General features: G+C 49.8%; 1 protein-coding gene across 2 annotated transcripts in view; it reads right to left on the reverse strand.

Annotated features, from left to right (window-relative positions):
* Nucleotides 1–13,097, reverse strand: part of NSG2 (neuronal vesicle trafficking associated 2) — a 31,024-nt gene that overhangs the window by 10,139 nt on the left and 7,788 nt on the right. For both annotated transcript variants that reach the window (XM_070414381.1, XM_070414382.1), the window contains exon 3: nt 10,170–10,253. In XM_070414381.1, coding sequence (XP_070270482.1) covers nt 10,170–10,253 — 84 coding nt within the window. The remainder of the gene's footprint in view (nt 1–10,169; nt 10,254–13,097) is intronic.

A 13,097-nucleotide genomic window follows, 5' to 3' on the forward strand; every position in this document is an offset into this window, starting at 1 on the left:
ATGACAGTGCTGCCCCCACGGCTGGTCTGGAGGCCCAAGGAGAGGCTGGATGCAGCAGGCACAGGGCCTGGGCCCGGGAGACGCCGTCAATACGCACCTCCTGCCCAGTGTCTGGCCTTCCCCTCCACTGTGGAAGGAGGCGTGGTGGCCGTGGGTGTTTAGCTGTGAACCCTGGGCAAGGCTGCAGCCGGCTCATTGTTGCTTAGAAATAAGAAAGAGGCCGTGCGAGGCGCTGGGGGCGTTGCCACCGTGTGCTCCTGAATTCCACAGGCGGCGGCTGAGGCTTGGTGGCTCCCAGCCTGGGCCCCGCTTGAAATCCACATTAGAATGAAAGGTGCCTCCACCCCCACCCCCTATACTGCGGTGCCCTGGGAGGCTCGGGAAAGTCACGCTTGCCTTCATCTCCTGCAGCGAGAAGCGCAATTGATTTTCCCGGTCTCATTTTCGTGTTTTAAAGAACCGTTTCCCGAGGGCTCCTCTGAGAACTGAAATGGAGAAAATCTCATTCATATTTCACCATGTAACCCAAAGACTAATTGTGTCCCTGATCCTGGCGGAACACCTCGTTCACGGCCCGGGCCGGGCACACGGGAGGCGGAGACGCCATAGCAGCCTCTGCCTCAGGAAAGCCCTCAGAAGCCAAGAGGAGCACTGAGATCAGGAGGGGCGGGGGGGGGGGGGGGGGGGGGGGCGAGGGGGGAAGGTCTGTGCAAAGGCCTGCAGCTGTGGGTGTGCAGATGGTGAGGAGGAAGCTTGAAGGGAAACAGAGGCAAGCTTACTCGGGGAGCGTGGACCTCAGAGGGAAATGTGGCTGGAGGACCAGAGAGCTAGCAGGGAGTTCCTGACAGCTGCTCACTGACGGGGCACAGCTGAGATTTAAAAATTACTCTGCCCGTGTGGTTGGCAGTTGACTGGAGGGGTGAAGTGGGGAGATAGGGAGACCGTCACGGCTTGGGGTCTAAAAACAATCCATGACGGTCCTCATCCTAGTCGGGCGCTGGGCCAGGTATCGGGGAGATACCAAAGCAAGGAGGTGGACTCAAGTTGACCAGGTGCCCACTGTGTCCTGGTGCTTTCCATCCGCTGGCCCATCTAATCTACGGTCACCATTAGCATCTTCAGCTCAGGTTAAAGCCTGAAGCTCAGGGAGGGAGAGAGAAGCGAGTCACACAGGGAGCTGGCGAGTGAGGCAGGTCGGGCTCCCCTCCCGGAGACAGGGCGGCTCAGCATCGAGGGCCGCGGCTCCTGCACAGGAAGGGGACCCGCTGCCTTGGCTGTGCCGCTGCGGTGAAGGCTGTGCTGAGGGTCCAGTGTGACTAATGCACAGAGCGCAGTCACTGTGAGCACAGAGCCCTGAGCTCGATCCATATTCCATGATCAGCCAGGCAGCTTTCGAATCAAATTCACGGGAACGGGGGCTTCAGCGGCAGCCAGCCTTCCAGGACGTCACATGTGGGCCGTGTCTGGGATCCCATGAGTCACCCACACTGCCTACCCCATGGTGGTGGCTACTCTGTACATGCTTAGTGCCTGAATGGGGCCACTTGGAGCAACATCTCTGAAGGGAGTTACACTTAAGAGATGACAATGGGTTCGTTTCAAAATGTCATAGTTCAAGAGGGGTACCTAGGTACAAAATGGAATTTGTCTATTAATTCTTCACATATTTACTGAAAACCACCCACACCCTTCCAAATTTCACCAAGCCAGATGATTTAATGGGTTAATTCTTTTTTTGGTTTAAAAAACAAACTTGAAGAAACAGATTATTTTTCTCCTCTTTTAAATTTTCCAGAGCTTGGTTAAAGAAAAAGGTATGTTCTCTTTACAAAGGCAGCATAACACTAATACCATACCTGACAAAGACAGCACACACACACACACACACACACACACACACAACGCAACCTCATAATATTAATAAAGAAAAAAATTAATATAATAGCAAACAGAATTCAGTGCTACACCATGACCAAAGGAGGGCATGTAAGAATGGCTTAATATTTAAAACGCTATCAGCATAATTCACCATAAAACTAGGTCAAAGAAGCCAAACCATATGATCCTCTCCTTAAATGCAGAAAAGAATCCCTCAAAATGTACATGGTCAAACACTAGAAACAGTAGACCAGAGAGTACTGACCAATGCAATTGGATAAGAAAATGACATTGGGAGTGTAAAAATGGAAAAGAAGAAATAACATAAGAAGGCTAAATACCAGCAAAAGGAAGCGATAGTAGCATTATGGACAGATGATACAATTATATGTGTAGAAAAACCAAAGGATCAAATTTTTAAACAAATTATTAGAAACAATAAGAAAAGTTGGTTACTTGTACACTAATACCAATCTTGTACTTACCAAAATGTACAAGATTCAAAAGCATTTTTATTAAGTATAAATAACAACCAGTTTAAATATATAATGGAAAAAGGTGCCCTTTCTAATATCAACAACAAAAAAATAAGTGAAATGCTTTGAAATAAATGAAATAAGACTGTAAAGATGATTTCAAAGCTCATGAGAACCCTGAACAAAGGCTTCAACATATGTGAGGTTCAATCTTGTTTCTACATAGACTCAAATTTTTAGAGATGTAACTTCTCAAATTAATCTATAAATTTATGGAACCCAAATTTAAAAGTAGCATGATTCTTGGAACCTAAACAATATATTAATATTTATATGGAGACACAAGCATGTAAGAATGGGTAAGGAGTTTCTGAAAAGTAAAAGGAATGGGGGAAGAACAGTTTACATGGATTTTAAGATGTATTATAAAACTATGTAACTGAGAAAAGTTGGTATTGTCTTGATTTTCAATACCAAATAATTGTCAGACGAATGGAAGAAAAGAGAGCACAGAAGTAACTCAAATACATATTGGAATCCGTGTCTTAAAAAGGTGGCATGTCAAGTCAGAGAGAGGATTAGCTGATGACCACAGACAACTGCCCACTGGCCACTCACTAAGAAATAACATTGGATTCCCAGCTTACTCTTTACAAATTCCAGATGGATCCAAATGTTAGCATAAGAAATAAAATAAAAGAAGCACTAGAAGAAAACAAGAGTTTAGGGTGGGAGAAGGCCTTGATTTTTATAGAGTTGAGGGTATCAATATTTTCCTTTGTGCCTTCTGGAGTTTGTGATCAAAGCAAAAGGAAGAAATCCCACAGGCTTGGAAAAGAAGTTACACCATAACCAAAACCAAAAGGCAGAGGACAACTGAGAAAGGATCAAACAAGTGAGAAGGAGTAAGTCCCTAGCTGGGGGAAGAGGCCATGCACATCAGTAGGAGGGACTAACAAGTGCTCCAACCAAACAGAATGTTTTCCAGGCAAGAAGCCAAGGCCAAGAGTCCATGAGTACATGCACAGAGGCTCGATCTCACCAATAATGAAAGAAAGACACATTTAGACAAAGCCGAGGTGCCACGTTCTACCCATCAGCTTGGCAAAACTAACAATGTGGGAAGAACGCATTTGTAGGTATGGTGGAGGAAGGATTGGTGGGACAATTTTGGAACATAATGTGGCAAAATCCATTAAAATTAGAGATTACCATAGTCTCTGGCAAGACTTTAAAGATGAAGATTCTTGTACCCTCCAAATATACTTGTAAAATCTATGAAAGACGTGTGTGTGTGTGTGTGTGTGTGTGTGTGTGTGTGTGTGTGAGAGACACACTAGGAAGCTAGGAAGTTCACTGCAGAGGACTGAGAGCTGGAACAATAGGGTACTGATTGAGGAAGATGAGGACCATCCTCGGTGTACATCACTAACAAGAACAGAAAGGGGCCTCAATGTGCTGATGCAGAAGGATCGCTGAGATTATGATTAAGAGGGAAAAGCAAGGTACGGAAGAATGTGTATAAAATGGTCCCATTTGAGACAATGAAAAGGTATCAAATGTAAACATGCGTATATAAAGATACATGTGCTGATGTGTAGAAAACGCCTCTGCGTGAGAACATCAGAAGCTATTTCTGACCTGTCCGATAGAGCATCTGCAATGATGGAAATGGCCCACAGACCCGAGCTGTCCATCTGGGAGCCACTAGGCTCACATGGCCACTGAGCACTTGAAAGGTGACTTGTGTGACTGAGGAATTGAAGTGTGAGTTTTGGTTCATTTTCATGAATGTAAGTGCACGTAGCCACATGTGGACGGCACAGGCACAGACGATGGCTATTTGGGGTGAGAAGGATTATTGAGAGAGATAAAGGAGACTTCCTTCCAGTTCATGCTTTTCTATTCTGTTGGGATTTGCATGTGTAATTGTGTCCCTTTTATTTTAAAAGGAAAATGGCTGGCCTCGCAGGGTCGATAGTCACAGGGGATGCAGAACTGTCCTCAGAGCCAGGTCCATAGGGCCGTGGAAAAGTGCAGGCGAGGAAGGAACTGCCGAAGGAGGTCAAGGTGACAAATCCCCAGTGTAAGGTCCCAGAGGAGGAAACGGCCAGCTGTGAGGACAGGTGCATGCAGGAGGTGATGGGGTGGGGGGGGCTATGAGATGAACAGGTGCACTAGATGATGAAGAGAGGAGCATTCAGGGCGGCGGGGACAGCTAAGCTGAGGAGTGGGGGTGACCTGGGTGGTGTGTCCAGGATTCCAAGAGTAATTCCGGAAGGAGAGGAGGCGGAAGAGAGGAGCAAGAGACAGGTTCAGAGAGCCAGGTTCCATGGACCAAGAGGCCCAGATTCCACCCGGAAGCCAGGGGCGGCCCCAGAATGGTTTCAAGCAGGAGGAAGAAGTGGCTACACTGGACTTTGAGAAGAGACATGCATTGGCTGCGACTTGGAATGTCAAAATCAAAGACTGAAGCTGGAAAAGACTCATCTTTATCCTCCATAGGAAAATCACAGTAAAGCTATTATGGACCTAAGTTGCATTCTGTACATTCTATTGTGTTTGCCCATAAAAACAATCACGTTTGATCATTGAGTTATTCAGCATCAAGAGAAAAGCCAAAGGAATGTGTGATCCCACCCCCCATAGCCATCTCATTTTTTCTGAAGCCCCCAGGCCCTTGAGAAGTCTTTGTCTTTATCTCCACTGGTTTCGCTAGGACCTCAGTGATCCGGGAGATAGATGGCTGGGAATGCAAACCGACGCCGCCACACCTGACGCCCCAGGTGGGTTGACAGCGGTGTGATTTCTGTTTTTAGACCAATAACCACGGCGGGAAATCCTAGGCCGAGGTTTCTCAGCCTTGACACTACTGACATTTGGGGGCCGGATAATTCTTTGTTATGGGGGCCCTCCTGTCCCTTAGGAGGCGTAACGGCATTGCTGGCCTCTGCCCATTAAATGCCATTAAATGCCGCGCACACAGCAGTCCTGACAACCATAACTGTCTCCAGACTCTGCCAAATGCCCCCGGGGAGCCAGGTCCGCCCTGGCTGAGAACCACTGTCGGCAAACATCAAAGACAGAAGAGCCCCTGGGGACCAGCCCCCCCCCCCCACCCCCCGCCACTCTGCATTTTACAAACGGGAAAGTGAGGCCCAGAGACTGAGACAAGAAACATCTCTGTTTAGAGATGTTTTTAGAGATTAGAGAGTCTTTCCTTAGCCTCAGAGAAGTGCGATAACGGAAAAATATTGGAGGATGGAAGTCAGTTTCATGTCGCCAAATATTCTCTCCCTCCCTCCCCGCTCCCTCTTCCTAATATGCATGATTCATGCTAGAATTTCAATTTCAACTTGGTTATCTAGCTACAAATACTATCAAGATTAATAATTATTATAATGAAGATTATACAAACAGCCCCTAATTCAGCACTTTTTCTTTTTCTTTGTCCACAGTGAAGAGGTTAATGGAAGGTGTCTGATATATACACATTGCAGACGGCTCTGTGCAGGCCATCTGCAAGGCACAAACATAATCAACACACTACCCTCCGAAGGGGGCACTGGAACCCCGTTTTACAAGCGGGAACAGGCTCATGGAGGTGAGGTGACTGGTCCAAGGTCACACAGTCAGTGCATTCTAGAGCCTATCGGGTTGCACGGTGCCACAAGGTGCAGGATGTGGAATTAGAATGAGCTCGTGATTATCTCCCGAGAGAGCTGAACCCCCTCAGGGAGCCACATTCTCTCCGAACTGCTTGGATTCCGGCGCTGGGAGCTTGTCAGCATCTCCAGAAGGAGGCTCGGTCTGTGTGGCAGTTGCTATGACAACTAGTTTTCTTATAATTATAGAACATGGTGGTGACACCACAAGCTGCAGATACAGTTGCTTTGTTAGGACCTGTCTTCCCCTGACAGTTCCAGGAGCTTAAGCATCACAATTTTAAAAAATCACATTTAATGTAATTACACATTACAGCCATGGAGGCCAGAGGATGAGAAAGGTGGGAGGTTGACCCTTTCACTGTGTGATGAGCCTGCGAGGCAGGCCACGTGACAGGTCAGAGGAAAACGGCCTTTCTCCCTTGGGAAGTCTTTGCTTTTGTATTTTCTTTGGGCTCAATGCATGTCAGGGCTCGGCCAAAAGTATATTTAAAGAGAAGAGAGAAGCAAAAAGAGCCAAATGAAAATTAGCCTAATGCTTTTCAAATAGCAGGAGAGGCAGCAAACTGTTAGTATTCCAGCAACCACTTGCCAGTTTAGTTTAGCTTAGCTTATGTTCTCTCACTCAGTCCTCACATCAGGCTTTTGGCGTGGGCGTCATTATCCATCCTACAGACAGGAACAGAGAGGCAATGTGGCTTGCTTTAGTCACACAGCCCCACAGTGTCCAACCCCAATCCATGTTCCCTGCTGCCATGCTGCCCTTCTCACAATAGAGTGTGGGAAACAGCTCCTGAGGGTGGGGGTAGGGGAGGGGGCATGGTTTGGAGGGTTTGCCCATTTCGGTGGTGTAAATACTCCTACCATAGTTGTCAACAACTGGTTTGCAAACTTATACTAATTGGCCCTGGGGAGCCCTTCCCTGCAGGAGCGCCTGGGGCAAGAATACTCACTAAGCTCTCCAGTCCCCGTCTGCACTACGTGTGTTAACGAGTGGCGTTCTCCATCATGGCCCTTACTCAGCCAGGTCCGAGTCCAGGAGGAGGAGAAGCTGGCCCTGGGAGCAGCCAGTCCCCGGCCCCGCGTGGTCACCCATCAGCCAGTCCCTCCTGCAAGCCCCCAGCATGTTCCTCCTGACGCAGAGCCATACATGTTTTGTTAAGGAGAAAATCAATTAGGCCACACTTGCTTTTCAATGATCAATGACAATAGAGATTTTTGAAGGTCACTCTAACAGCACAGTTGCATCGGCCGGAGAAAGCACCAGCCACAAACACAGACCAGCATCTTCCTCCTGATGTTCAATAAAACCCTAGCCAGAGGGCGGCCTGCCGCCCCCGCCCCCCCGCCCCCTGCTCCCCACCTCCACATGCAAATGCTTCCCCGCCAGGTAACACTCTCTCCTCACCCAGCAGGCATTGTTTTCAATAACTTACCTAAAATGCTCCTCAAAATAAAAAAAGAAAAATAGGAGAGCAATAAAAACCAAGGCAGCAGATAATAAAGTAAAATAGCTTATCTCCATTTGCTGCTGTCAGCAAATATTAGACTCCTGAACCACGGAAGGCCGCCCCTGGCGCTTGGATGAAAAATTAGGAGAAGCAAACGGTCAAGCTAAAAATGGGGTCTCGCCTCCCTGGGAGCGGCATGAGGCAGAGACATTGATAAAAATGTGTCGCGGGCAAGAAGCAAAGCTAGGCCCCGATTTTAAATAAAGATCCTGAGTCCAGGCAGCCAGCTCCGTGTGTGTCAGCGTGCGGTCCCCGTCAGCCCGGGGCCTTTCCTGTTGGCTCATGCCCGTGTGCTCAGTTATTAACACGGCTTTCGGTGCCTGTGGCCAGGGACTGGCGAGGCTCTCAGGTGCAAAGATGAAGAAGACACCGTCCCAGCTCAAGTCAGTGGGAGACATGGCAGGTCACTCCATGGGGCCACCACTGTGACTGGTGCTAGAATGGAGTCATAGAGCAGGAGCCGGGACCCTCAGGAGGAAGGACAGACTGCGCATGGGCGGCGGGCAATACCGCACAAGCCAGGAGCCCCTGACTTGGGTGTTGAGGGATGAGTAGGGGTTTGCCTGGCGGTGGAGGCATTCCTGAAGCACCAGCACCTCCCGCGGCCCCGGCCCCTCCCATTGCAAAATCAGCTTTCGAAGCCCCCAGCTCCCAGGAGTAAGAAAGAAGGAGGGGCTTCTTCTCAGGCTCCCATCTCCTCAACAAGCCTCTGCAATGACTGCGAGAGCCTGCTGGGTTTTAGAAAAGACAACACCAGGCCTCTTGCAGCCGATCTTCCTCACCGTGTCTCCCTGCCCTGCTCTCTCCTCGCATCCTCTCCCACGGGCCTGTGCTGGGAGCTGCTCTCCGGGGCAGTTTTGAGGTGTGCAGTCATAGCTGTTGCACCTCTGTCAGGTACTGAAATGAGACAGATGCGTCTCTGCTGTCCCAGGGTTACCTCTGCCTGAGCAATATGCTGGAGGGTGGCCCGCGGGGTACCAGCGTCCTGCTCTCTGAGACAATGAACACCTGACTTCCAGCCCAGGGTCTCCACCCGGTCTCCATCTGAGCTCCAGACCAGTTACATGCAAGGGCGGTTTGACCACCCCCCCCTTCTATCCCCGCAGGCACCTCACACTTAATGTGTCTCCCCCAGCCTCCCCCCAGGCGCCTCACATTCAATGTGTCTCCCCCAGCCTCCCACTTCAGTGGATGGCCTCCCTCAGTCAGGCGAGCCCCCGTCTCTCCTCCTCCAACCAGGAACACATCTGTCAGGCCCACCTCCATCTCAGCCCACCCGGACCCGAGCCCCGCTCAAAATCATTTTGCAATGATTTTCCTTATCCCTCCAGCTCACACACCGGCTGCAGGAACAAGGATCTGGCACAAGGACAGAGAAGACCAGAAACAGGCCAGTATGTTTATCCATGTTCACCCGCCAGTTCCCAGACAACCTGCCCAGCGCTGTTTGCCTATCGAAGGCCCCAGTCCCCGTTGACACAAACAGTTACTGTTAGCTGTGCGCTGGCCATGCACGGAGCCAAGTGCTTTGCGTGTACTCTGCGTCATCCTCACAGCAATCCTATTGTCTCCATTTGGTCACGGAGGCTATGCCCTGCTTGTGGCCACATGGCTCAAACCCAGCCAGACCGCTCCACCGTCCACCCCCAGGACCACCTGTCCTGCTGCCTCCGTGGCTGACTTTGCCTCCTCATTCTCGTTAGGTCTTCCCACGTCTCTCTATCCACTTACCATCCTTGTCTGAGCCACTGTTGATTTTTACTTGGACCATTGCAGTAGCCTAAGAGTCTCCCCACAGTCCTTCTTGCCCTCTAAAGCCCATCCATCAACCACATAAAAGCCAGTGCTTTGGTCAAAACCCAAATTCAATCCTGTCTCACTCCTGTTTAAAATCTTTCAGAGGTTTCTAGCATGAAGCCCAAACTCTCCATATGTGAACTAGACCTGGGACTGTCAGCCCTCTGCCCACTCCTCCTGCCTCATCTCTACCTGCTCCCTGTGCCCCCCCTAGAGCCCAGCCTCATTGCCCCTTTCCTGATTCAGTGTTGGGGCCAGACTCCCTCCAGCCTCAGGGCCTTTGCACAAGCCGAGCTCTCCTCGCCACTAAAGTCCAGAAAACTTCCCGGGGCTCCTTCCACAGAGCAGGCTTCTCGGCTCCTCCACGCAACTCGTCCCCGTGACACAGGTTGGTCACTTTTCCTCGTGACCCCTCCACCAGGAAACGGAAAGGCAACCGTCTGCTTTTTCCACTGGAAAGTCAGCTTTTCTTTCCCTTTGTTTTTATTGGATTCTGTTGCAACCTTCTACTGAGTAAAACCTGAGTTTCCTTATACATTTCCTGGAGATTGCGATGGACAGGCAGGGAGATGGGGACAGGAGGAAAAGGAGAAAGGAGACACACTTATCAGTTATCAAATTAGCCCAACATTCCAGAGCAGAAGAGAGCGTGAGTCACCCTCAACAGGCAGCGCTTCTGTTATTTGATTAGACTCAGTGACCCAGACAGTGTGGCCCCAAGAAATGGTCCAGAAATAGCCTGCATCGTTTCCTGTCTCCAGTAGGACCTGCTGCACTCGCGCGGGCTCTGAACCGCCGGAGCCGCCTTACCTTTATCTCTCTCACACCATCAAGACACTGACCGTAAACTCAGCGATCTTGGGCACCCGGAACTTCCCTTTGTTCTTCTGTTCGGGCTGATACTCCGTTCTTGTCTTCACGATCACCTGGAATGTGCAAGCAGAGTTAACACGCATGGAGACTGCAAACACACCACACCTTCCCTCTCCTCTCTTCACTAGGATCATGGCACTGTGCGTAAGAGCAGCAGAGAGCCTCCCTCTCACGCACACACAAGGAAACCGAAAATTCAAATTACCCATCCCACTTCCCCGTTCCAACAGAGACCACCATGGCCAACGATTTGGGTCACACCTTTCCAGATGTTTTATATGCATATAGATGCAGGTGTTATGCATACTTGCTATTTAGGCAAATACATAGGTCCTTTTTATGATGGCTTTGCACTCTATGAATTACAACCTGCTTTTATCACACAACACTATACTAACATTTTCCACGTAGACAAATATGTATTTTGCCTTTTGATGTAGCATAGTATTCAGTGTATGCACAGAATCTCTATCGTTGAACATTTAGATTGCTTCCACAGTTTGGGTTATACAAATAAGCTATGATGAACATCCTGCAGCTAAACCCTGGCACATATATTAGTTCTGAATTGATTTAGGGACTTCCACAGACAAAAACATAAAGGTCTATTAGATCTATGTTATTTTCTTAAAGTCTGAATATTTTGCAACCTGCCTAGACATGTCCGGAGGGAACTCTGTCCCACTGTGCAGGCAGAGTGGAGGGAGAACGAAGCCTGACAGATAACCTGGGACTAAGCCGAGCGCCACAGCGCTACAGGGAACACAAAAGCTGCCTGGGCCTCAGGGCCTCACCTGTGAAATCCGGACAATAATCATAATATAACCCCTCTTTAACCAGTCAGGGTGCCTGTGAGCCAAAGCCTGGGCAGCTTATGGTAGGCAGCATTCTAAGATGGGCCTCCAGATTCCCATCCCAACCCGTGGGCATGTACTGTATAAGATCTTCCCTCGAAAGTGTGGGTGGGACCTGTGTATGTGATAGTCACTCCTCTAATGATGTATGACATACACAACGCTGCCATAGCAGACTGGCCTTGAAGGAGGAAGCTGGCATGTTGTGAGTGGGACATGCGCTAGTACCTGAGGGCAGCCTCTAGAAGTTGAAAGTGAGCTCAGGTAACAATGGGTCATTCAAGATAATGGGAACTTCAGTCCTGCAACCACAAGTATCTGAATTCTGCCAAAACCTGAACAGGCTTGGAGAGGCTCCAGGTGCCAGGTAAGAATGCAGCCCACCTGACACCTTGGTTTCAGACCCAAGAGACCCTGAGCAGAGAACCCAACGTCGGTGCCCGGACTTCTGACCTACAAAAACTGTGAGATAATACATTTGTGTTGTTTCAGGCCACTTAATTTTTGGTATTTTGTTACACAGCAATAGAAAATGAATACAGGCCCTAGCTGGTTTGGCTCAGTGGATAGAGTGTCAGACTGGGGACTGAAGGGTCCCGGGTTCGATTCCGGTCAAGAGCACATGCCTGGGTTGCGAGCTCGATCCCTAGTGGGGGACGTGCAGGAGGCAGCCAATCAGTGATTCCCTGTCATCATTGATGTTTCTATCTCTCTTCCCCTCTCCCTTCCTCTATGAAATCAATAAAAATACATTTTAAAAAATAAAAAATAAAACAAATACAGCTTCCCACATTGCCAAGTCCATCTCAGTGATCACTTGGCTTGATCCCTTCCTTCCTAGATCCTTAGCCAGCAGACTGGCCAGGTGCCGGCACATCACAGCAGGTGCTACCAAGCATCTGTGTCCTAGTCCTTCCCTCTTCCTCTCTTATAAACATCTGTCCCAAAGCTTCTCAACAAGCTCAAAACCGTTTTCATTGTTCCATCTAAACTTAAAAGGCCCTATGCTGTAGCCGACATGTTGAAACAGGAGACAGAACTAAAAATATACTACTATTGGAATGAGACAATGAATAATCACTACAGGCAATATCATTCTAATTGTCATAATAAACATTTTGTGGTTGCTTCTCCAGCACCATTTCTATCTTCAATCAAAATCTCCTCCCAGCCCAGCTGGTGTGGCTCAGTGGCTGAGTGTTGACCTATGAACCAAGAGGTCACTGATTCAATTCCCAGTCAGGGCACATTCCCCGGGTTGCAGGCTCAATCCACAGTCGGGGGTGTGCAGGAGGCAGCCGATCGATGTCTCTCCCTCTCTCCCCTTAGTGCTCACACTCCATCTCTTCCAAGTCCGCCTGCACCATCATAGCTCTCACTGCACAGCACCACGGACCTCACCCAGCACTCAGATGACCCACCGGACATCGGCCCTTGGATCGGCTCAGCGCCTCTCGACCTTTTCTTCCCCAGGTCATCCCCAGCTCGGGAAGTAGCAGCATTAGCCACACCATCACGGATGTCAAATCATATCCAGGAGTCTCCCATGACCCTTGCCTTCCCTTCATCCCAAATGCATTCCATCGCCAGCTCCTGCTTCCTCAGAGATGTCTCCCAAGTCGACCTATTTATGCAGTCACACCTCTGCCACCCTGTCCAGAGCGTCATCATCCCTCCAGGAACGCTGGCCCTGGCCGCTTCCTCATCCCTTCCTGCCTCCCCAAACCAGGGACATGAGCTTTCAACGCCGAGTGGGCAGCACGCAGCAGCGCGCACTCAGACTGGAGGTGGCGCCGGGGAAACGACAAGCAGGTGGTTCCGAGTGGCCAGAGCCCCGGGCAGGCGGTGTGAGGGCGGCGGAGCTCAGGATGGCGGGCCAAGCCCTGGAGCTGAACTGGAGGGCGGTGAGGAGCTGAGGGGTGCAGAGCAGGGAAGGGCTGTAGATGTGCATCCAGGGAGAGGAGTGAACACTGGGGAGATGAGGAAAGCAGGCAAGTCCAGCCCAATAAAGGTACCGGAACCCACCGGCTGCGAGGCCTGGCC

This window comes from Myotis yumanensis, unplaced genomic scaffold (genome assembly GCF_028538775.1).
Source record: "Myotis yumanensis isolate MYYU_CA2020_CCGP unplaced genomic scaffold, mMyoYum1.0.hap1 SCAF_5, whole genome shotgun sequence".
Classification (NCBI taxonomy): Eukaryota; Metazoa; Chordata; class Mammalia; order Chiroptera; family Vespertilionidae; genus Myotis; species Myotis yumanensis.